We start from the raw sequence: 22,870 nt of genomic DNA on the forward strand, positions 1-22,870 counted from the left end.
AAATGGAGGTTTTTGAAAAGGCTAAGCCTTGGTCTGTGCCTTCCTTGGAAGCTGGCCGAGAGCCTTACCGTTCTGACACTCGTGCACCCTCGAGCCCGGGTGATCGAAGTAGAAAAGATTGGGAACCTTCCAGGACCCCGAGTGATAAAGATCGCTCAAGTCGAGTTGACCGCTCAAGGTCATCGATGCCATCCGGAACCTGACACACATCGAAAAACGAGCCTTCGAAGAGCGTCTCAACGCCCTTGAAGCCAGCTCCGTCGACAACTGCTATTTCGCCATTGACGCTTTTGTCGACGTCGACCCTGAAGCCTTTGGTGCCAAAAGTTTCAAAGGCTCCAGGTCAGCAAGAAACTGACAAAATAGCAGCAAAAGAAAAAATTGCAAAGACTACAAAGTCTTCAGCCTCCACTGTAACAGTTCCTCTAGAAAAAATGTATAAACCTCTGCCAAGGAAAGAATATTTTAAATCCTTGACTTCAATTTTTGAAGACCAAGAAAGGTCTGAGGTGGAGGATGTTCCTTTTGGCCTAGAGTATGGCACCTCTAATGTCCCAGAATGTCTAATTTCTGAGGAAAGCAGAATGAGGGATTTAGTGGAAACTTTGCATAACGCAAGTGGAGATGACACATCAGCTGAGACCGAATTTGGCAGGCCAGAACAAGGGGAACATGCCAGTCCCTCAAACAGATAACTGATGACAAAGGTGGTGGATTATCTAGGATGGGCTAAACCACCAAGATGGTGTGAGCAGGTCCATGGCCACTACCACAGTGATACGCAGATTTGCGTGGTTGCGAAAGTCTGGTTTCGCACCAGACGTGCAAAACTGTCTTTTGAACATGCCTTTTGACTGGTCTCACCTTTACGGCAACAAGGCTGACGAGAGCCTTGAGAGGTTGCAGACCTCAAAAGCAGCTGCCAAATCTTTAGGAGCTGCTACCAGGCAACCTCAGCCTTTTTGTGCATCAGGACAATCTTGGAGGGGACGATCCTATCGTTATTACTCCTCATATGGAAAGTCGTAAGGAATGGCCAGTCAGAGGCCAGAGAAAAACCACTTGTGGTGGACGAGGTAAACGTGCTAAACCAGCACCAGCTGCAGCTTCTTTACCATCAGCAGCTGCAGCAACGGCCACAAAACCACTTTGAGGACTTGCATCACAAGACCCCTGTAGGAGGCAGGCTGTCCCAGCATCTGCAAGAATGGCGAGTCATTACTTCAGATGTTTGGGCTCTAGAAATAATAGCCCAAGGTTACTGCTTTCTTTTTCTAACGCAACCTCAAAGCGATCCACCGGGGAGACACTCTTTGAAGTTTCCAGACCCGCTCCTACAGCAGGAAGTCTTAACCCTGCTAGAGAAAGGTGCTATAGAACTAGTACCTTTAGCGGAGAGGAACAAGGGATGGTACTCCCCATATTTTTTGATTCCCAAAAAGGACGGAGGACTGAGATCCATCTTGGACTTAAGAGGCCTGAACAACCTCCTTATGAAGGACAAGTTCAAGATGGTTACTCTTTCTCAGATCCTTCAGGCCCTTCAACTTCAGCTTTGGTTGGTGTCATTGGACCTTCAGGATGCTTATTTTCATGTGCCAATCCATCTCAAGTACAGAAAATACCTGAGGTTCGCGGTTGGCGACTCGCATTATCAGTTTCAAGTCCTACCATTCGGGTTGACCTCCGCCCGATGGTCTTCACCAAGTTGATGGTAGTGGTGGCAGCGCACCTCAGGAGAGGGGGGATTCACGTCCACCCCTACCTGGACCATTGGTTGATAAGGGCGCGTTCTGCCGAGCAAGCCCTGAATCATCTGAAAGTCACCTGCCACTTTCTCCACAGACTGGGCATCTCCCTCAATTTCAAGAAGTCACAAATGACACCTTACCAACAGCTCCAGTACATAGGGGCTGTATTAGACACATCCTTGGGAAAGAACTTGCCTCCCAAGTTGAGGGCTCAAGACATTCTTCAGATGGTTTCCAAATTCCAAAATGCCCAAAATCTCCAGGCCTACGACTTCTTGAGGTTGCTTGGCCTCATGGCATCCTGCATTTCATTTTCATAGTGCCAGAAGCATGCCTGAGGATGAGACCCCTTCAATGGGCTCTAAAGACTCAATGGTCCCAATTCTCAGGACAAATGGCGGATCTCCTTCAGATTCCGAAGAAGGTTCGGCAGGATCTTCTGTGGTGGACTTGCACAGAGAACATCCTAAAAGGAGAACATTTTTGGCAAACATGGCCGGAGATTACAGTAGTGACGGACGCCTCACTCATCGGGTGGGGAGCTCATGCCAACGATCTGACAATCAGCAGTCATTGGTCTCCATCGGAGTCCAAACTACACATCAACCTTTTGGAGCTGAGAGCAATCAGACTAGCGCTGAAGGCTTTTCTTTCATCTGTCAGGGGAAAACATTTCCTGATAATGACGGACAACACACTGGCCATGCATTACCTAAACAAAAGAGGTGGTGTAGGGTCACTACCTCTGTGCAGAGAGGCAATGCGGCTCTGGTATTGGGCAATTCAGGAAGGAATCTCCTTATCAGCAGTTCATCTAGCCAGGGAAGAGAATATGACGGCGGACGCTCTGAGCAGGCAGAGTACTGTGTCCCACGAGTGGGAACTGGCTCAGGAAGTCCTTCAGGAGATCTTCGCCCTTTGGGGAACCCCTGAAGTATACCCGTTTGCGACTGGAATCAACCGGAAGTGCGAAAGGTATTGCTCAAGGGAATTTCCCCCGAGAGGAGCCCTAGGGGGAGCGTTCGTGGTGGAGTGGAACTTCCCACTGCTATACCCGTTCCCTCCGATCCCCGACATTCCTCAAGTCATCGGGAGGTTTAGACAGTTCGGAAACCACATGATCCTAATTTCCACGGATTGGGCCAGGAGAACGTGGTACCCGGAGCATTCTAGATATGTCCATCTGCCCTCTGTTACGTCTTCCTAAGAGAGAGGACCTTCTCTCACAAAAGGAGGGCCAGGTTCTCAATCCGGAGGTCAGGACTTTCAACCTTCATGCTGGTATCTGAAAGGCCCTCTTGGAGATCTAGTAATATCTTGACAGTACATAAGAAGGGAGCCCGGGATATGCCATCTAATTTTCATATGTTATCCATGTTGGACTCTACTTTGAAAATGTTCACTAAAGTTCTCCTCTACGAATTGAACACATGGATATCTGATAAGATTCTTCCTCAGAATCAAATAGGCTTTAGGGAGAAATCGAGCACGTCACACAATTTGCTTATTTTGAGCTCTTCAATTGTACATGCATGGCAGTGTCGAAATTTGGGTGTATATTGTGCAGTTATTTACTTTTCTGCTGCATTCCATATGGTGTGTAGGAATCGGCTGCAGCGGAAACTGGATGCACGGGGGATTCCTCCTGGCTTGCTTCGTACGTTGATGCTTCTTCATGACGACACATCTGTTTGTGTCTGCTTAAATGCATTGGGAAGACTTTCTAAATCCATTACAATGCTTTGTGGTGTTTAGCAGGGATGCATGATTGCAGCCATCCTATTCGATCTTTACTTATCCGATATGTGCAACGCATTTGCAATCCATGCTGCTAACCCTATCAAAATCAAGAATGTCTCCATAGGATGGCTTGCCTATGTAGACGATCTTATCCTTGTAGATTATACACCTGTTGGGTTACAATTGATGTTAGATGCTCTAGTCACCTATTTGTCTGACAATATTCTTAAAATTAACGTTGACAAAAGTTAAATCATGGTATTTACCCAGAAATGTAGGCACAAAAAATTCACATGGACATTATCTTCCCAAAAAATCGAACAAGTAAAATCTTACAAATATTTGGGCCTTACCTTCGATGATAAAATGAAATGGGAGCTACATTGGGCTGACTTAAAAAGAAATGTAGCATATCGGTTAGTGCACTCAGTACATTTATCGGACGTAATAATGGCTATTGTACATCTGCTGTTTTGTCTATCTATAATGCTAACATTGTGGCCATGCTATCTTATGCTGTTGCAATCTGGGGCCATACATTTAAGAAACGTATCATTCATTACCTTTGAAGCAAAACTACTAAGGCAATTATTTTGCATGCCCCCATGTGTTGGTGTCCAATACTTCTATCTTGAATTTAATATAAAGGGCATTTGGAATGTTTATATAGGCCAATGTGTGTTGCTCTTTAAACGTCTATCCACGATGTTAATGGAAACTATTATTATCCCCTATATGAAGGCCTTTTTAAGCCTAGAGGATAATAAACCAATAGGCATAATAGGTCTAGTGAAGTTGGCTATATGAGGGTAGTAATACTTGGGTATCTGGGGACATTAAGCAATGGTTGAAGACCAAGTTACGTAAGGCTGCCTTTATGGAAAATATGCTTCATATTGGGAATATGTTGTCCACTCGTGATTACTGCATTGAAAGAATATCTAGAAGCGCTCCTCCTCTTTATATTACAGCGTATCCTAGTCCGCACATTTTTCGACATTATTTTTTAATCAAATTTAATGTTACAGTGGTTCTATCATCTAGGGGTTGGAATAACCAATTGCACTATCAACATATGTTTTGTCGTCTATGTTGTAATCCGGTGAATGAGACAGTCTTCCACCTGATAACTGAATTTGAATCTCTTGTCTCATTGCGAATTAAGTTTTTTAAAGCCTATAATAATGCTATGATGATGAATGAAATATCTGCCTTATGGTCCACTTTTTTGCAAGGTGATATATTTTATTGTAAGGTTTTATATCCATCTGGTTGAAATTTTTAAATGTCTTCAATAGGTTTTGTGTCTTTTTACATTTTTATATGTATATCATGTAATAACTAATGTAGATGAATTGTGTTGTGTGTTATACAAAGCCTTGTTGCTATATGTATATCTAATAAACAAATCAAAAGGCTGAGATACAAGGATTGGGACCTTCCGGATGACGTCATGGAGGTGTTGCTTTCGGCGACAAGGCCAGCAACAAAATCTTTGTACCGTTGCTGCTTAAAGAAGTTTTGTAACTGGTGCAGGGAAAAGAATGTTGATCCTTTTCTGCGTTCTATTCCAGAAGTGTTCTTCCTCTTATCATTGGCACATAGAGGTCTCAATGTTGGGACCATTAAAGGTTATCTTGCAGCGCTTTCCATCTTCAAGCGCTGTTCGGAAGAATGTTCCTATTTTAGAATTCCTTTGATAATAAAATTCTTAAGGGACTCACCAATGTGTTTCCTCCTTCTTTCCAAGTCCCAGTTTGGGACCTTAATCTGGTTCTAAAGTTTTTGATGTGTGCCCCTTTTGAACCTTTGCACACTTGTCCTTTAAGATTACTAGCGTTGAAAACCATTTTCTTGGTTGCTTTAACATCTGCACAAAGAGTGAGCGAGTTGCAGGCACTGTCTTGTGGGCCACATTATACTGTGTTCCACAAGGACAGAGTTGTATTGAGGGTTAAACCCTCGTTCTTATCTAAAGTTGTGACTGATTTCCATTTGAATCAGAAGATTATTCTGCCCGCGTTCTATCCTCCACCTCATCCCAGCAAGGAGGGGGAAAGATTGCACAGGCTGGACCCGAGAAGAGCTCTAAGCTGTTACATTTCTAGGCTCTCCAAACTTAGAGTAGGTTATCAACTTTTCATTGGCTACATTGGAAGGAAGTTGGGTCAATCGGTGTCAAAACAAACCCTATCATGTTGGATTGTGCTTTGCATTTCAGAATGCTACAGGTTGGCAGGCAAAGATCCACTAGAAGGCTTGAGGGCCCGTTCAACCACAGGCATAGCCTCTTCGACAGCCCTTCAAAGAGGTGTTCCCATCAAATCTATTTGTGAAGCGGCGACTTGGTCTTCGCTGCACACATTTTCTAAATTCTATAATCTGGATGCTTCCCACTCTAAAGAGCTCACTTTTGGTAAAGCAGTGCTGCTTTCAGCTATATAATATTTAAAAATCTCCTCCCTCCTCCAAAGAACCTGTACACTGCTTTGGGGGTCTATCTAAGATGAGGAATACGTTGGAGGACACTATCCATTCGAAGAACAAGTTTCTTACCAACTGGTAATGTTCTTTCGACTGGATGTTCCTCCAACATATTCCTCATCGCCATCCCATCCTACCCCTCTGTAGATTTTATGGTGTTATTACCACTTCAACTCTTGCAAGGCTGACATTTGGCTACCTACACTATCTATACAGCAGATTAAGAGGGAAAAACAGAACTGAGGCCAACGGGCACCACGCGTGCTACTTGTATACCCGATGACGTCCCCCTCGACGGAGGCCTTCGAGGGACCTCGACTCGACATCGGCGCCCTCTGCCGAGAAAAAATTTCCGAAGCAGCCAAAGCTGGACGAATACATCTAAGATGAGGAATACGTTGGAGGAACATCCAGTCGAAAGAACGTTAGCAGTTGGTAAGTAGCTTGTTCTTCTCACCCCATTGTAAAGGACCCATGTTCGCCGCTCTGTTATCCATGGTAAATTCTGTATGGGTTTTTGTGCCAAAAATGTATTGCATTCCCTGTGATTTGTATTAATTAATAAATTGGCTTGCACCCTTTTTGATTCCAAAACGAGCTATTAACTGCCATTAGCCTCCCCCTAAAACCAATGTAAGGTGATAATATCACCTTGGGACAAAAGTGGGTGCCTGAGGGGCATTTAGTGGCAAGGGGACTTCAGCAGAAGTCCCTCTGGCCACCAAAATAAATTACAAGACACATAAAATAAAGGGGGAAATGGCAAAAACAGTAGGCATCCCATAAAATGAGACTTCAGAACCCCCCAAACAAATCTACGTTGAAATACTGAATCCCAAAAGCTCGAGTAACAAAATTGCGAAGCCGATTTGTTCACATTTTATAACTCAATCTTTTGTGATTTTGGTTGTTTGTGCCCGCTGCGCATTTAATGCATGCAGAGGCCACCCCGGCAGCCCATAATACCGTACTAGCGGAGTGGCCTTCAGTCTTTTCTACCATGCCGAATGCGCACCAAATGCACATTCCCCTTTTCTTTGACCTTTGACGTCTGAAACGCCCCCAAACATGGAATTCTGCCCTAACACTCCTCACTATTCCTTCTAGCTGTATTTCTATGAGGGATATGTGGTTGTCATCCCACTTTCCTGCTTGACTAAAGGATATAATGCCCTTCTCACTGGAAGAAATAAGGTGCCCTTCACACCAGGTATGCTCAAGTTTCACTGGAACAAACCTGTTTGGAAAATCCACCTCTGGGAAGTTTTACGCTGCTGGTCAACTCGAACAGGACATACAGGGTTATTCACAGCTGGACTCCCCTGGACCAAATCACTTGCCACAGTAGTCCTGGCAAGCACTGGTTCTAACAGTGCGTTTCCTGGCGTACCTTTCCCTCACAGGGATTTGGCTTCTTGGTCCCTTGTTCATGTCTGCTTCCGCTGTCCTGCTCCCACCTACTGCTATTCCTTTTGCCTCCTGCTTGTATAGCCCATCATCTCTTGTTCCTGTTATTTTTCTCTCTGATTGCCCGCCTAGGCTTTCTGGTTTTGTTGCTCCTTCGGATTGGCTGCAGAGGCCTTTAGTTCCTTTTTGTCCTGGCTCTGCATTGTGTGAGCCTTTAAGGTAGCATGTGGCCATTTTGGTTACAAGAATACCTTGCAAGTTTCTCCCGCTTTCACTTTCCTATAGCATTTGCTCTGGTGAATGGTTTGTGCAGTGACAATTATGGCGCTTGCTGGTTAGTTGTTCATTCTCCTGCTCAATCTGTTCAGGCTGTAAGCGAACATCCATGCGAGACTGGATTGACGCCCTCCCTTTTAGCCCCGTAGACGTGCTGGATGGAGGTAGGGCGAAAGGGTCAATCTGTTCTGGTGGGGCTTTCGCTGCTTTATTCCACATGTGATTTTCTCTCCCTGATGAGTTATGCTCTAGTTGAGGGGTCTTGCCCAGGATATCTTATTTTGTGCCTCACACTTAACATTCCATCTGGCGCAAAACACTCCACAAACGATACACAGGATTCACTCTTCACTCCTGATTCTGGATAGATAGTGTGATCATCCTTCAGATAGCATCACTTCTCCCCAGGGAGGAGCCCCTTTCCATGAGGCTTGGAAGGTGAGGCTGCTAACCAATAGTCCCTCTAGCGTGGTAACATGCGGGAGGATCTCATAGGGGTGGTAAAATGCGGTAGAATCACATGGAGAGGGACTCCTCTCCTGGGGATAAGGACGTGATTGGGAGACACAGCCCCTTGTAAAATTCCAACCCTGCAGGCTGATGTTAATGTCCGAAACGTATACACATATGCTCACGTCCGAAACTATGTGTTATAAAATATACAACGATCCTGATGTCATAGGTACAGGGACGAAGAAGAGCTTGAGAATGCTACAATCGAGCGAGACAACGGCTTGATCTGCTGCTGTCAATTGGAATGACTTTACGCTGTGGCCATCCCTGCTATTTAAACTGAACAGCAAAGGAGGAATGGGTTCTTCGCCACCATAGATCAAAGTTCGGATGAAGGAGTTCTTTGTCATTTTGTGTCCTGCCTGTCTGTAGATGTGTGGGTCGGGTTTGCTGAAAGCCAGTGTGAATCCAGGCGAAGAACCCGGCGATCGAATAGGCCACTATCGAGCCTGGGAGACTGCAGTGGAGCAGGTCTCCGTAGTTACAGAGACGAACCGTAGGACGCCCGAGGATCTTCTCGCTAGTCCGTGAGAAGCCAGCACAGCAAAAGTGTAGAGGGGGGGAGGTGGTGACGTGACCTGTAGTGTGTAGACCGTCCAGTCTGACGCCTAAATCTAGATTGCTTACCCTAGCATAACGCAAGGCCATGTGGGCCAATGCACAGAGAGCATGAGAGACTGTGGTGGAGTCGTGACCTCTCGTGGACCAAGCGGTCCAACAACGATGCTAAAAACACCACGCATATATGGCCACAAAGAGCAGTAGCGTGAAAGCAGAAGCAGAGAGACTGGACCCGTGACCCCTGGCGAAACCGGTGAAGAGTTCCCCCGAAGAAGGGAACAGGAACAAAGAGAAGTCTGTGAGGGGGCTGGAAAGATTTGAGACTGTAAAATACAAAGATACCGAGAAAGTAGTGAATCATTTTTGTCTAGAGTTCTCTGCAGTTTCACAAGAGTTTGGTGCTGGAAGGACGAGAGGACCTTGGGGAGCATCTTCATCATCCCAGTGGGGACCAGCCGAAGATTATAAGGAAGGCAGAATGCGTTGAGAACTAATTTAAAGAACTGCAAGATTTGTTGAGGGCAATGCGATACTCTGGGAAATCAGCTAGGAGAAGTGAGTCATTCTCCTAGCCCAGGGAGAAACTTGTAGAACTGTCATTTGGGTTGAAACCAGCTTGGTTGGAAATCAGACAGAACTTCAACAAACTTCCATTTTGGGAGACTTTCATATCCAGGAGAAGGGAGCCATTCTCCTCGGTCAAATGAGAACTTGTACTTTAGTTATTTATTGTAGCGATAGGGATTTTGCAGGAAATTCTGGCCAAGACGGAACATTTGATTTGACACTACTGACCACCTGACAGACCCCAGTTTAGTTTAATTAGGTAGGGAAACCACCTTTAGTGTATGGATAGATGGGTTCGGTTTTCCTTTAATAAACGTTTATAGCAACCACTATGGCACCCCTTGGTCAGTCTATTCATTCATTGTTGCCACAATAGCAAAGAGATAACGGGTTCTTCTGTAGTTGACATCACTCAGCTTGGGGTGTAGACTCTTGGATAGGGTGTCTCTCTACCTCAACCCCTATATACCATCTCCATAAAGTTGGTGTGTGAGATACCAGAAGGTGTCTCACCCACTAGTCCCCTGGGATCTGTCATCCAGGTGGCCAGGAAACGGCCATTACTTTTGGATCCATTTCCTGGGGGTGGACCAGTAGGGTAGGATCACCTGGGTGAGGGATCTTCAGGGAGTGGGAAACTTGATTGGGAGATGAGGTATCCCCCTCTCTGTAACACCTTTACCTCCATTTGGGAACTTTACCCCCCCCCCACCCCTTTCCTTCGCAAACACTTTCACATGGACTGCCAGCTCTGGGAGAAAACAGACTCACACCTGAGCATTGTTCCTGACATGTCCCACTACTATGGTCAGGCAAGGTCAGACAATTGCTGGTAACCACTCACACCTGACTTCCATTAAGCTTACCAACACGGATAAAAGGCGAAGTACGAGAGCACACTCTGAGCGAGGCAAAGCACATGAAGGAACAGCGTTTTTAAGACGGCAGCTGAACAAGGGGAAAAAGACTGCAAACCAGGAAGGGTGCGTAAGGCGGGAGATACCCTTGACCTTTCCAGCACAAAACCGTTACTTTCCAGAATCCTTCAGATTAAAAAGCGTAAGGCCAGGAAACCAGACTGAAGAATCCTGCATTGTGTGTCAGATACCTGGGTCCCTCATGCATGGCTGACCGACTCGGGGAAGAGCAGCAGCCGCCGTGGTACTGGCCTTGGCTCCAGTATCAAAGCAGCGCCAGAGAGATCAACACAGCCGGTGAGTTGGGGAGAGGATGCAAGACCGGTCTATGTTTAAGTCACGACTGCAAGCAGCAACTTTGTATAAAGAGCGCAAGAACGAAGATTAGTAAACATTTGATGATAGACGTGAGGAAAGCTTAATTGCTGATGGATCTTTGAACTTTAACCGAAAAAGATTCAATACCAGTGACGGAGTTGTCCAGCACCGCAAGTGTACTCAATCGAAGGTCTCTGAGTTATCCAGCCACCAAGTGGCCGAAAGAAATGAAGTGAATCGAAGTGGTCCTGCGACAGTTTACCAAAATCCATTGCACAATCGCAAAATCAAAAGGAAAGCTTACAAAGTGAGATTACATGATCCGAGCCCGAACGAGGGAGACCAATTGTGAACATTGTGCTAAAGGGGTGCGAGCCCGAACAAGGGAGATCCATAGTCCTAGATCGATCGAGCGAGACCAATTGGGAACATTGTCTTAAAGGGGGTCTGAAAGTGAAGGAGGGAGACCCCTGGTGAACAGTGGACCCAATAACTTCCGAATGTGAAAATCCTAATAAGAAAGGAACTTTGGTGCTTGTTTGTTACGTCAGGCCCTCAACGTTTATTGGGAAAGAGACTTTGGCGCAGAAGGCCCTGATACCTATGCTTTGAACTATATCCTCGTGGCAGAGAAGCCAGAGTGTGTGCGAAGCTTGAGCGTGCCGCCTTTTCCATGCTGAAAACGTGTGAAAGGAAAGCCAACTGCTCAACTATACTGACATTTAATTTCTTAAACACTTTTCTTTGCATACGTTGTTGGCCCACACCATTTGTATTTAAAAGTAAGGATTGGCAATATGTTTATTAGTATAGGCCCTTTTATTTGGACAGACTCCACTAGGACTGCGTTGTTATTATTTGATGGTCGTAGCTTGCTCCCATCCTTAGATTTAGGGTTAGATAGGCGTTCAACCAACCCATTGAAGTTTAATAAATACCCTTGAACTGTGATCACTTGTCTGTCTTCAGTGTTTCATACCATGCCTTCCTTACAGGTGGCTCTGATGCGCGGAGCCTGATGAGGCGGCCACCCTGGGCTGCAGATACTGCTGAGTCTCGTGACTAAGGTGGTGACACAACTTTCTTATGCCCTTCGTGCTTGGTGATGAATGTCTATGCAATTAAACAGTGTTCCTTTGTGATCTGTCACCATGTTCCAAATTATATTATTTTACTGGGTGATAGCATTATATGATCCTGTCTAGGGCCTGCTTCTTAATCTCCCCTTCAGTACTGCCAATTTAATTGAAGTTGCGCTCCTCATCCATACCCCCTAATAGAAAGAAAATGGGTCTGGTCAGTGAATGCTTATAAGGTGCTTTGCTTCCTCCTTTCTCTATCTACTTTCTTTTCTGGTCTGGAATCATCTCCTTGAGAGATTTAAACTTATTCTTTTGCATTTTCTAATGAGGCCATATTCCCCTCTCCATGGCACCCAAGTCAACTGTCGGGACTCACTGGGGCCGCTTCTCTACCCATGCCTGTGTACCGGAGATCTGCACTGGCAATTACCATGGTGGCTTGGCATGCCCATTGGTCATGGCTCTATGCTATCCGACGTCAGCATGCTAGCGTCCCGGCTAGCCGATGGAATGCACTCTTTTCTATTCACCTGGAAATAAAGACCACGAGTCCCTCGCAGGCATCGCTTCTCAATCAGGTTCCCGCTGTATTAGAGTGGCGTTCTGCTATCCGAGACTAGTGTTTTTGCCTCTAGTTTTGTATCTCTTGAACTCTGCTCGCATGTTTTGGATTACCCTTGCCTTCTTACGTGCTTCTCGCTGCTGTTTGGTCTCCTTGGTATCCTGACTTTAGCCTGAATAACTGACTGCTTTTGACTCGCCTCCACTGCCTGTTTCCCTTGTGCCTGAAGGATTGCCGTCTACTTCTGGATCTGACCTGTTATGGACACCCTGCTACCCGACATCCTTTTTGACTGTGTTGCACGTCCCAATTGAAGGTGGGATCTGCTTCTTCCATCTGGAGCCACTGTTAGTTGCGTTTTTGTGTCATCAGGGATAGGTCTTTAGGAACTGTTGTACCCTGGACTTGTTGCAGTCGTCTTGCGGCAGTCTTGTGGATCGTCCGGGCGGTTGCCTGATCTGTGGACTGCCATACCAGTCTCTGCATCAGAGACGACTTCTTCACATATGTTCCGATCTCGGTGGTTATTCTGGAATTCCAGGTACACTAACCACACATTACCAGCATCAGACCCTGTAGTAAACCTTCCCTTACCTTTTGGTAACTCTTCCTTTTTTTTTCTTCCTCACAGTCTGGAAGACCATCTTCGGGGGTGTTAGTTCTGGTTCCTGATTCCAATATTTCCACCCAATACTTTAGGACAGGGTGTTTTGTTTTATCACTCTGAAAAGTGGTACTTTGGGAAAAGCTTACTGTCTGTGTGGAAGTCATAGACAACATGACATCAGCTTGACCTTCATAGCTGCAACATCAGCGTGATCAAATGAAAGGTCATTCAAGCCTAATTGTCTTGTGTCTGATTTTTTTAAATTTTTTTTTTTTTTTTAATATACCTTCATACTGACTCACACTTCAAGGATTGTCACATGTAAGCCTCCAGCGATGATTACCACTATTAAGCAAATTGAAATGTTACAGTTTAGACTATCTGGTTTTGACCAAAGAGTTGCTCAGAAACATAGGACGAGTGTGTGTGTGTGTGTGTTCCAATAATGAAATCTAATGATGCATATATAAGGTGTAAGAGGGAATAAGCTATTGCATGTACAAAATGTCCGTGTAAGGTTGTGTTGAAGTAATATTGAGCATTGCTACTTTAAAATGGCATTGGTATTCACCAAATGTCATGTGAGAGGCCCTTTGAAATGCAACCAAGCCCACGTGCAAACTCACATTGTCAAAGGGACGGCAGTGGGTGCATACAAATCTCTTTTCCTTTTCACCTGTCAGCGGTCTCTAGAGGTCGGTGATCAGCAAACTTTGCCTAGGAGCCTTATTCAAGGAACTAATGTGAATCTATTGTCTGAGAGAACAATACATTGTTGTCCTCTGAAGTCTGATGTTCTTGTCTTATTTTGGTGATGTTAAATTGCAGAGGAGCCTTTCAGTGTTGGGCTTCTTCTCTTCGCAACATTACATCTTAGACCGGCCAGGATTGCTGCTTTGAAGTATAATTTTAGTCCTTTCATTGAATTTTGTTTCTGTACATCTGTTCACCTTTCCTGCTTCAGACTTTCCTTCTAATTGTATTATGTTTATTTCTTAGCATTGGCTACAGCATTAGACATCGGCCTGTCAAACTGGAGCTTCCTGTACATCACTGTCTCGCTGTAAGTGTTTTCAAAATCTGTTTGTCTATGACTCTGGCATCGTGAACACTGGTTGGGTAGTTGCTTTAGAGAACAAGATGAAAGGGCAACCATCATGGAGAGCTGCATTTTACTGAGGGAAAAACAATGTCTGAATATGCCATATACGTCATGGTCTCATTATGTGGGCAAGGGCAATTGTCATGCTTGAACTACTTTATTTACACCTGGACATTTTACCGATATGCACATTTAAAGGGCTACCAATAATTCATATAATAATTCATAATGTTCAGGTGGGTTGTGGAGTTCATGGTCTACACTTATAGAAAGTAACTATGGCCAGTGTTAGTGTGTTGAGAAGGATTTTCCAATCCAGCCCAGGGGAGGGCTCTGAGAGGAGAGGCAACCCTACTTGTTGAACAGGGTGTTTTAGCATTAGGTCTACCCAACCTCCATCAAGGTAGTGTAGCAGAGCAGTAAGGCTTAGACCTCAGGAGCTATGGGGGGATGGGGTGTAATTTAGTGACCCACACAAAGAGCACTAAAAAGAATCAAAGTAGACTGCACAAAGATACAATATTTATTGGGCCCTAGCAAGCTCTAAACATAACAAATCACTGGTAAGTATTACTAACACAAACCATATACACTCATGTAAGAACAGTTTGTGATCTCACTAGCCACACATCACCCTGAAAACAGTTAATATAATTTAGCAGTACACAAAATACTGTAGGCAGTAAAGTGATGCAAACATTGTTGGAAAAGCAACGGAAATAATAAGGTTCCTTATAATTCCTTCGTTGCTAAGGTATGTAGGCATAGTGACTCAGAGTCAAAAGTTCCAACACTGTGATGCGGTGGTGGAAATGGGTATTCAAACTCCTCGCCCACTACCCCCTTACTTCGACTCACAGAGAAACCACCCCTCGGGTCTGACGAGGCATTGGTTCTGTGATTATTTAATTTTTTATATGAAGATATTTGGTTAATTTAACCTTTTACATATACATATAAAATAAAAAGACAATTTAATTTACTAACAGAATTTCTTCCTACTTCATACAAAATAATAAAAAGCAAAAACACTAAAAACTAACAAACCATCAACAAAGCTGGACCCAATTTATTACACTTAACGTTCCTATCATCCATCGTATATTTAAATAAAATGTTTTCACATAAAGGACAGAGATAGGAGCAGAAGTATGCAATCATAAAAGCTCAATATGGATGGGTAAGAGCAAGTGATGGCACATTCTCTATCATCATCGTTCCCATCTAAGAGGATAGACCTCCGATTAGGCATCTAGCATTTGCTGATGGTAGAATCCCTCTAAAACACCAGATTAAAACCTTTCAGCACCTTTACCACTGCATTTGTAAGAGCCTGGTTGTGCCCTGCTATTAACCAGTCCCAGAACGTACGTGGCACTAGTCTACCCGAATTCACACCAAATCTGTCGAATAGACTAGATCTTAAATCCCAGGTTCCTTCACAATCCATAAGGAGATGTTTCAGGATTTGGTTCTCTGGCTTTTTACATCTCGAGCAGCAGAATTTGGTGGCGTCCCTCATTCCTCTTCTTGAAAGCACTTCCCCGTTTGTGCTATATTCAGTCTCAGTCTAAGGATTTTTTTTCTTATATTACAATCCGGGAATCTCACCAAATATTTTGAGTTTGGCCCAGTTTTTTGTCTGTTTTCAGAAAGGAGTTTACATCCATCTTTGAACTCATGTCGTCAATTGTGAGGATCCAATCCATAGTGTCTAGTGCTTTTTTTGACTTTAATGGGTTCTGGATTAGGGTCTGAAGGTCTGTACCTGCTTTAGTTGATGCCTCCTCAACCAAAGCCCCTAAGTTTGTCAGCATTTTTGATCTATTACTTTCCAAATGAATTCTGATATCCGCTTAGAGCGTGTCCTCCTGTGCTGTCTTGATCAGGCGAAAGAGGGAGGTTAGTTACCAGTCCACTTGAACTTTGAGGGATCTCAACCCCAGTTCGAATCTAATCCAGGAGACCGGGAGGCTTGCTGGGAGGCCGAGCACCCTCTTCCAAATAAGCCCCTCCCAACTTTGCTAGTTTACTTGCCATAATGATGTCTTCACCTCTAATCCATACAAAACCCCTGGAATTACCTTTGACTGATAGTATTTTATCAAAGGCAGGATGGAAAATTTGCAGTCTTTCAATGCTATTTTTTTTATATGTGGGATTAGCTGCATGATCTTTAACTGTGTCTGTTCCCCCTTATAGTTGGCTGGTGAGGCGTACATTTTATAACCCAGGTATGTCAGGACCTCTATATTTTGCACTCCCATCTCCCAATGAGAATAGTTGATCTTTTTTTGAATTTGTTTAAAGACCAAGATCCTGGATTTGGCAGGATTCAGGGATAAACCATTCTCTCTTGCATAGCAATCAGGTTTGTTCAATAGACATTGTAGTCCTACCGCTGTACTATCCAGCAGGACCACATCGTTGGCGTAGGCCAGCCAGTGCACTTTGCTCCCATTGATAACCGGACTGGCCAACACTGCTGATTGTAGATATTCCCCTGCATCCGCCAGGTATAAGTTGAAGAGGGGTGTCCCCAGACATCCCTTCCGGACCCCTCTTTCAACTTTAATGGGCTCAGATAACCATCCCTTATTGTCCAGGCAGGCCCTCACTGTGGTGTTCTTATGGAGCTTCACCAACATCCCCTCAGGCATACCCCAAGCCCTCAGTTTTAACCACAGGCGGTTTCTGTTGACCTTATCAAACACTTTTGAGAAGTCTACCCATGCCCCATCAAGACGCTGACCTCCCTTACATCCTGACTTTTCGCTTAAGATATTGAGTGTGACTCCATTTAGTGTCGTAGAAAACCCCTTTCTAAAACCTGTTCAGTTTCGAAAGGATTTTAGTTTCGAATTGGATTGTTGTCAAGATGCCTACCTCCAAGGAGCCAGGTCCGACCCAGCAACCCCAGAGGCAGGCATCATTCCCCCCAGGGAAGTGCCAGCGGGCCCAAGCTGGGGCCCTTTGGACACAGTCCTGGCGCCTTAGGCGCCAGGCTCATGTTGAACCCCTGTCCTGGCACCTTAGGCGCCAGGCTCATAAAGCTAGACATGTGTTCAAGTGTTTTAATGTGCACTTACCTGATGCAGACCATGCTGCTACATCCAGGCCCTCTTGAGGCCTGAATGGAACTACTTTACCTGTGGGACTACTTTCCACTTGGGTGTGGTCGGGGAAGGATACATACCTGATCGGTGGAAGGGTACATGCCTGGAACTTCTTCCAAAGCTATTTAAACCACGCCCGATCAGCAACTCACGCTTCGCGTTGTTCTGCTCCTCGCAGCTGGACGCTCACCGTGTCAGCTCCTGTAGCTGGACTTCAGCCGCGCCTGTCAGCATCCTGGGTCGCCTGCAAAAGGAGATAAGAGGGAATTGGAGAGAAAGAAGACCTTACCTGCTAAAGCTGCATCACGGGGACATCACACCGACGATCCTGAAAGGGAAGACATCGTTTTAAAAGCATTTCGTTTCGATCGCTGCAGCGCTGCATTTCACTCACCTTTCCTGGGCGCCTCCATCTTCAGCAGCGATCATCCGGATCCGCACCCACTTCCCAGAGCCTAGAGAGAAAAGACAAGAAAACAAGGTGAGAGAAGGAAGGGAAAAAGGAAAAGCTCAGTTTCCTTCTAAGACTTACCTGTTGGGTCATTCCCATTTCATTTCGGGTCCTGCCGCTTCCAGGCATTCCTGACCCCGGCCCCAATGGGGAAAAAAGACAAAGACATTGAATGAGAGAATGCAAAGACATTACCTGAACGCTCATCCAGAACTTACACTTCGGGTCGGCGCCATATCTCCGGCATTCCGAACCCCGGCCCCTAAGGGGAAAAAGACATAAGCATTAGCGCTTGCTGCAATAAGACAATGAACATTATTATTAAGCTTGAACTTTTGAACTTGCAACAGAACTCTTACAGCGCCTCACCTGAATAGTCAAGCTTATATTGAACTCCCATCAAACCTCAATCCAGTGAAGTAATTGGGTTTTAACGCGCCCCTGCATCAGAAGCAGGATGGAGAACTCATCCTTCCAAACCCTAAGGTGAGACTTCACGGGGAATCGTGGAAGGGTATCGAGGCGGGTTGGAAGGGAGTGGGAGGCTTGAGCATTATTCTGTCAGTAGGTAATACTCCCTTTTCACGCACAGGGGAATATTCCTGCGAGCCAGAAAAGCCAGAGTAGAGGGGCCCTTCCTGTCCATCATCAGAGTCCTGCGCTTCACCATTGAAGAAGCATCAGCACTCGAAGCCAGACCTGCGCCTCCGTGGGAATCAGGTGAGCGTGATAATTGTGTCCTCCCACGTATTCCTCATCTTGTGATAAATCGTTATCTCCAGCTTCGCTGCTTCGGAAACAAAAATTCTCGGCAGAGGGCGCTGTGCTCGAGGTCGTGGCGTTGATTGTCCCTCGACGTACTCCGTACTCTGTCGACGTCACCGATGGTATAAATAGCTCGAGCCGCGCCCGTTGCTTCAGTTCCGTTTTTCCGATCGCTTCGCTATCGAGAACGGCGCGCTTCTATTTTCTGTGAAGAAAATGTCATCTTCGACACTTTCGACACCCAGAACTGGGTTTAAAAAGTGTGCAGATTGTGGATCTAAGATGTCGATCACCGATCCCCACCGGATTTGTCTCTGGTGTCTCGTTTCCAGTCTCCTGAACTGACGACTGCGGGTCCTGCCAATCTAGGACCAAAAAAGCTCTTCGTGAGAGGAGAGGTAAACTGTCGGTGGGGAGGGAGGCCTCAAAAAAGGTTTCGTCAAAAAGACACAAGATAGCGACTGATTCTAAGGAATCGGATCGCAATAGACACTCTAAGAGATCTCGATCTAGGAGCAGATTGAGACACTCTTCGTCGTCATCGAAAAAAATGAAGAGGAGGCATAGATCTCCCTCATCATCATCTTCTTCAGAGTCGACCGAAGAAATTCGTTGTCCGACTAAATCGGATTCTGCCAGTAAGTGGGAAGAATTCCGCAAAAAGATGGAGGTTTTTTGAGAATGCAGCCCCGACCCCCTCAAAAGACTCACGAAAAAGCCATACCCCTAAAGTCGCTCCATTGGACAACAAAGGGAAGTCCAAGGCTACCATGGCCAAGACTGGTAGCATCGAGGAATCCAAAAAACCTCGAGTCGACATAAAACCGTCGAAGACTCTTCGAGAGTCGAGCACCTCTCCAGTGCCATGCAAGAAACACAAGTCGTCGAAGACTTCGACAACTTCGTCAACACCCTCGACGTCGATAATTTCGCCGCCAAAGCCAAATGCGTCATCGACGCCATTATCGAAGTCATCTTCGAAAAGTTCGAAGACTTCGAAGACACCCTCGAAAACTTCGAGGGATTTGCCATTTCCTTCGAAGCAGATGGAAGAGGAAGAAAGGAGATTCACTCCTTTGCCCAGGTCAGACTTTTTCAAATCTATGTCAGCAATCTTTGAAGAGTCTGCTTCAGAAGAAGACGAGGTTACTCCTTTGGGAGTTACTTATGGTACAAGACAAGTTCCTGAGGAACTTATTGACCAGGAATCTAGAATGAGAGACCTGAGTGATACTCTACATTCTGCCAGTGGAGTTGACACATCTCCAGAATTAGAGTTCGCCAAACCTGATCTTGCATAGCATGCAGATGATGGGTACAGGGGTCTTATGACCAGGGTAGTTGAGTATATGGGTTGGGGTAATACTTCACCCATTTTTTAACAAGATGACATGACGGATATAATCGTCAAGGGACCTCAGAAAGATCCTGTTCTCCCTTTTCACAGGGCCCTTCAAAGGACTGTGGAAAAAACTGGGAGAAACCAGAAACTATTGCTGCTGCAGATAGCACTTTTCCAAGAAAATATAGACCGACGGATCCTAAATATTTGAATAAACATCCGACTCCAGAGAGTTTAGTCATTCAGGCAGCATCTACTGAAAAACAAACTGCTTATCCAACTATCCCTCCAGATAGAGAGGATAAAAAAATTGATGCCTGGGCACGTAAAGTTTTCATGTCAGGCAGCATGGCACTTAAGTCGGCAAATGTCACCTGTACCCTAGCCAGGTTTACCCATACCCTGTGGGACTGTATTTCGGTGGCGGCTGATCATATTCCGGAAGGCGAGGAAAGGGAAGGCTTCCTGAATATAGTCAAAGACGGGAAGGAGGCAATGGGGGAATGTCTCCAGTTTAGACTGGATACTGCTGATAGTATTAGCAGATCCATGGCTGCAAGCGTTGTGCTACGCAGATTTGCGTGGTTAAGGAAGTCGGGGATTTGCACCAGACGTGCAAGCTAGACTCCTCAACATGCCCTTTGATGGCTTGAGGCTCTTTGGCAGAAAGGCTGATGAAAGCCTTGAAAAACTTCAGACCTCGAAAGCGGCAGCTAAATCACTTGGCGCCTCTTTGCGCCAGCCTCTAAAACCCTATTCCGGCTCATCTTCCTGGAGGGGTCGTTCTTTTCGATACTATTCCTCTTTTGGTAGAGGAAGAGGACAGGCTTCTCAAAGGGGCAAAAGAAACTTCCCTCGTGGAGCACGGGGAAGAGGTGCAAAATCAGCCTCGGGAGCGGCATCTGTACCCTCAGCCACTCCTGCAGCCGCCTCCAAATCCCTCTGAGACCTTGTTACACAAAACACCAGTGGGAGACAGGATCTCTCAACATCTGAAGGAATGCCGGGGCATTTCCTCAGATGCTTGGGCACTGGAAACAGTAGCCCAAGGTTACTGTCTCCCCTTTCTAAAAAGGCCTCAGAATCATCCACCGGGAGCCAACTCCGCCAAAATTCCGGATCCGCTCCTGTTGCAGGAAATTTAAACCCTGCTAGAGAAAGGTGCCATAGAACTGGTACCTGTAGCGGAGAGGAACAGATGTTGGTACTCCCCATATTTTCTCATCCCAAAAAAGGACGGAGGACTGAGACCCATCTTGGACTTGAGAAACTTGAACAAGTTCCTCAGGAAGGACAAGTTCAAGATGGTGACTCTTTCTCAGATCCTTCAGGCTCTCCAACTCCAAGATTGGTTGGTATCATTGGACCTTCAGGATGCTTACTTTCATGCGCCAATCCATCCAAAGCACAGAAAGTACCTGAGGTTCGCGATTGACAATTCTCATTATCAGTTTCGAGTTCTGCCATTCGGGTGGACCTCCGCCCCGAGGGTGTTCACCAAACTGTTGGCAGTTGTGGCAGCAAGTCTCAGGAGAGGAGGTATTCACATATATCCCTACCTGGACGACTGGTTGATCAGAGCAAGTTCTCTAGAACAAGCTCAGGAACATCTTTCGATCACCTGCCACTTCCTCCACAAACTGGGCTTCTCCCTCAATTTCAAGAAGTCCCACATGATACCATCGCAGAAACTCCAGTTTATCGGAGCAGTCTTGGACACTTCATCGGAAAAGCCTCGCCTCCCGAAGTGAGAGCTCTCCACATCCAGCAGATGGTAAACGAAGTTTCAGAATGCCCAACATCTACCGGCCTTCGATTTTCTCAGGTTGCTCGGCCTCATGGCATCCTGCATTTTCCTAGTACCAGAGGCCAGGTTGAGAATGAGATCCCTTCAATGGGCACTCGGAACTCAGTGGTCCCAGTTCTCAGGGAATATGTCGGATCTTCTGCAAGTCCCGAGCGCAGTTGCTCAGGATCTTCTATGGTGGGATTGCAACAACAACATTCTCAAGGGAGAGTCTTTTTGGCAACCATGGCCGGAGATAACAGTAGTGACGGACGCCTCACTCACTGGGTGGGGATCACACACCAACGATCTGACAATCAGCGGTCGTTGGTCTCCATCGGAGTCCAAACTACACATCAACCTTTTGGAGCTGAGGGCAATCAGACTAGCTCTGAAGGCCTTTCTGCCCTCTGTACAGGGAAAGAATGTCCTGATAATGACGGACAATACAGTGGCCATGTACTATCAACAAGAGAGGTGGTGTAGGGTCACTGCCACTGTGCAGAGAAGCAATGCAGCTCTGGTTTTGGGCAATACGAGAAGGAATCTCTCTGTCGGCAATTCACCTAGCCGGAGAGAAGAACACGGCAGCAGACGCTCTGAGCAGGCAGAGCACGGTCTCTCACGAGTGGGAGCTGGCCTAGGAAGTCCTTCTGGAGATCTTCGCCCTTTGGGGAACCCCTCAAGTGGATCTGTTTGCCACTGCGATCAACCAGAAGTGCGATCAGTACTGCTCAAGGGAATTTCCTCAAAGAGGAGCTCTGGGAGACGCATTCGTAGTGGAGTGGAAGTTTCCACTGCTGTACGCGTTTCCCCCAGTCCCCGTGATTCCTCAAGTAATCAAGAGGTTGAGAAAGTTCAGGAAAACCATGATCCTAATTGCCCCGGATTGTGCCAGGAGAACGTGGTACCCGGACCTTCTAGACATGTCCATCTGCCCTCTAATACGTCTTCCGCAAAGAGAGGATCTTCTCTCGCAAGAGGAAGGTCGGGTTCTCCATCCAGAGGTCAAGACACTCAACCTTCATGCATGGTTTCTGAGAGGTTGAGATACAAGGATTGGGATCTTCCGGATGACGTAATGGAAATCTTGCTTTCGGCCAGAAGACCAGCAACAAAGTCTTTGTACCGATGTCGCTGGAACAGGTTTAGTAACTGGTGCAAAGACAAGGATGTGGACCCTTTTCAGTGTGGCACCCCAATGGTACTCTCTTTTCTAATACATCTAGCTAATCTGGGGCTCCAGATAGGAACAATCAAAGGATACCTTGCTGCGCTGTCCATTTTCAAGCGCTCCTCGGAAGAGGTTTCATATTACAAAATACCGTTAATAATTCAATTCTTAAAGGGGCTTACTAATGTATACCCTCCAGTACCTTTTCATGTACCAACTTGGGACTTAAATTTAGTATTAAAATTCTTGACTTGCATACCTTTTGAGCCTCTGCACTCATGTCCATTGAGGCTTTTGACTCTAAAAACTGTCCTCCTTGCGGCCCTATCATCAGCACACAGGGTTAGCA

The 22,870-nt window shown here is 45.9% G+C and overlaps 1 protein-coding gene across 3 annotated transcripts in view; it reads left to right on the forward strand.

The window, feature by feature from the left end:
* The window catches only part of SLC35C2 (solute carrier family 35 member C2), an 805,952-nt gene that overhangs the window by 252,439 nt on the left and 530,643 nt on the right, over positions 1 to 22,870 (forward strand). For all 3 annotated transcript variants that reach the window (XM_069651204.1, XM_069651206.1, XM_069651205.1), the window contains one exon: positions 13,785 to 13,848. In XM_069651204.1, coding sequence (XP_069507305.1) covers positions 13,785 to 13,848 — 64 coding nt within the window. The remainder of the gene's footprint in view (positions 1 to 13,784; positions 13,849 to 22,870) is intronic.

Source organism: Ambystoma mexicanum, chromosome 3p (assembly GCF_040938575.1).
Source record: "Ambystoma mexicanum isolate Mex_15411 chromosome 3p, UKY_AmexF1_1, whole genome shotgun sequence".
NCBI classification, from domain to species: domain Eukaryota; kingdom Metazoa; phylum Chordata; class Amphibia; order Caudata; family Ambystomatidae; genus Ambystoma; species Ambystoma mexicanum.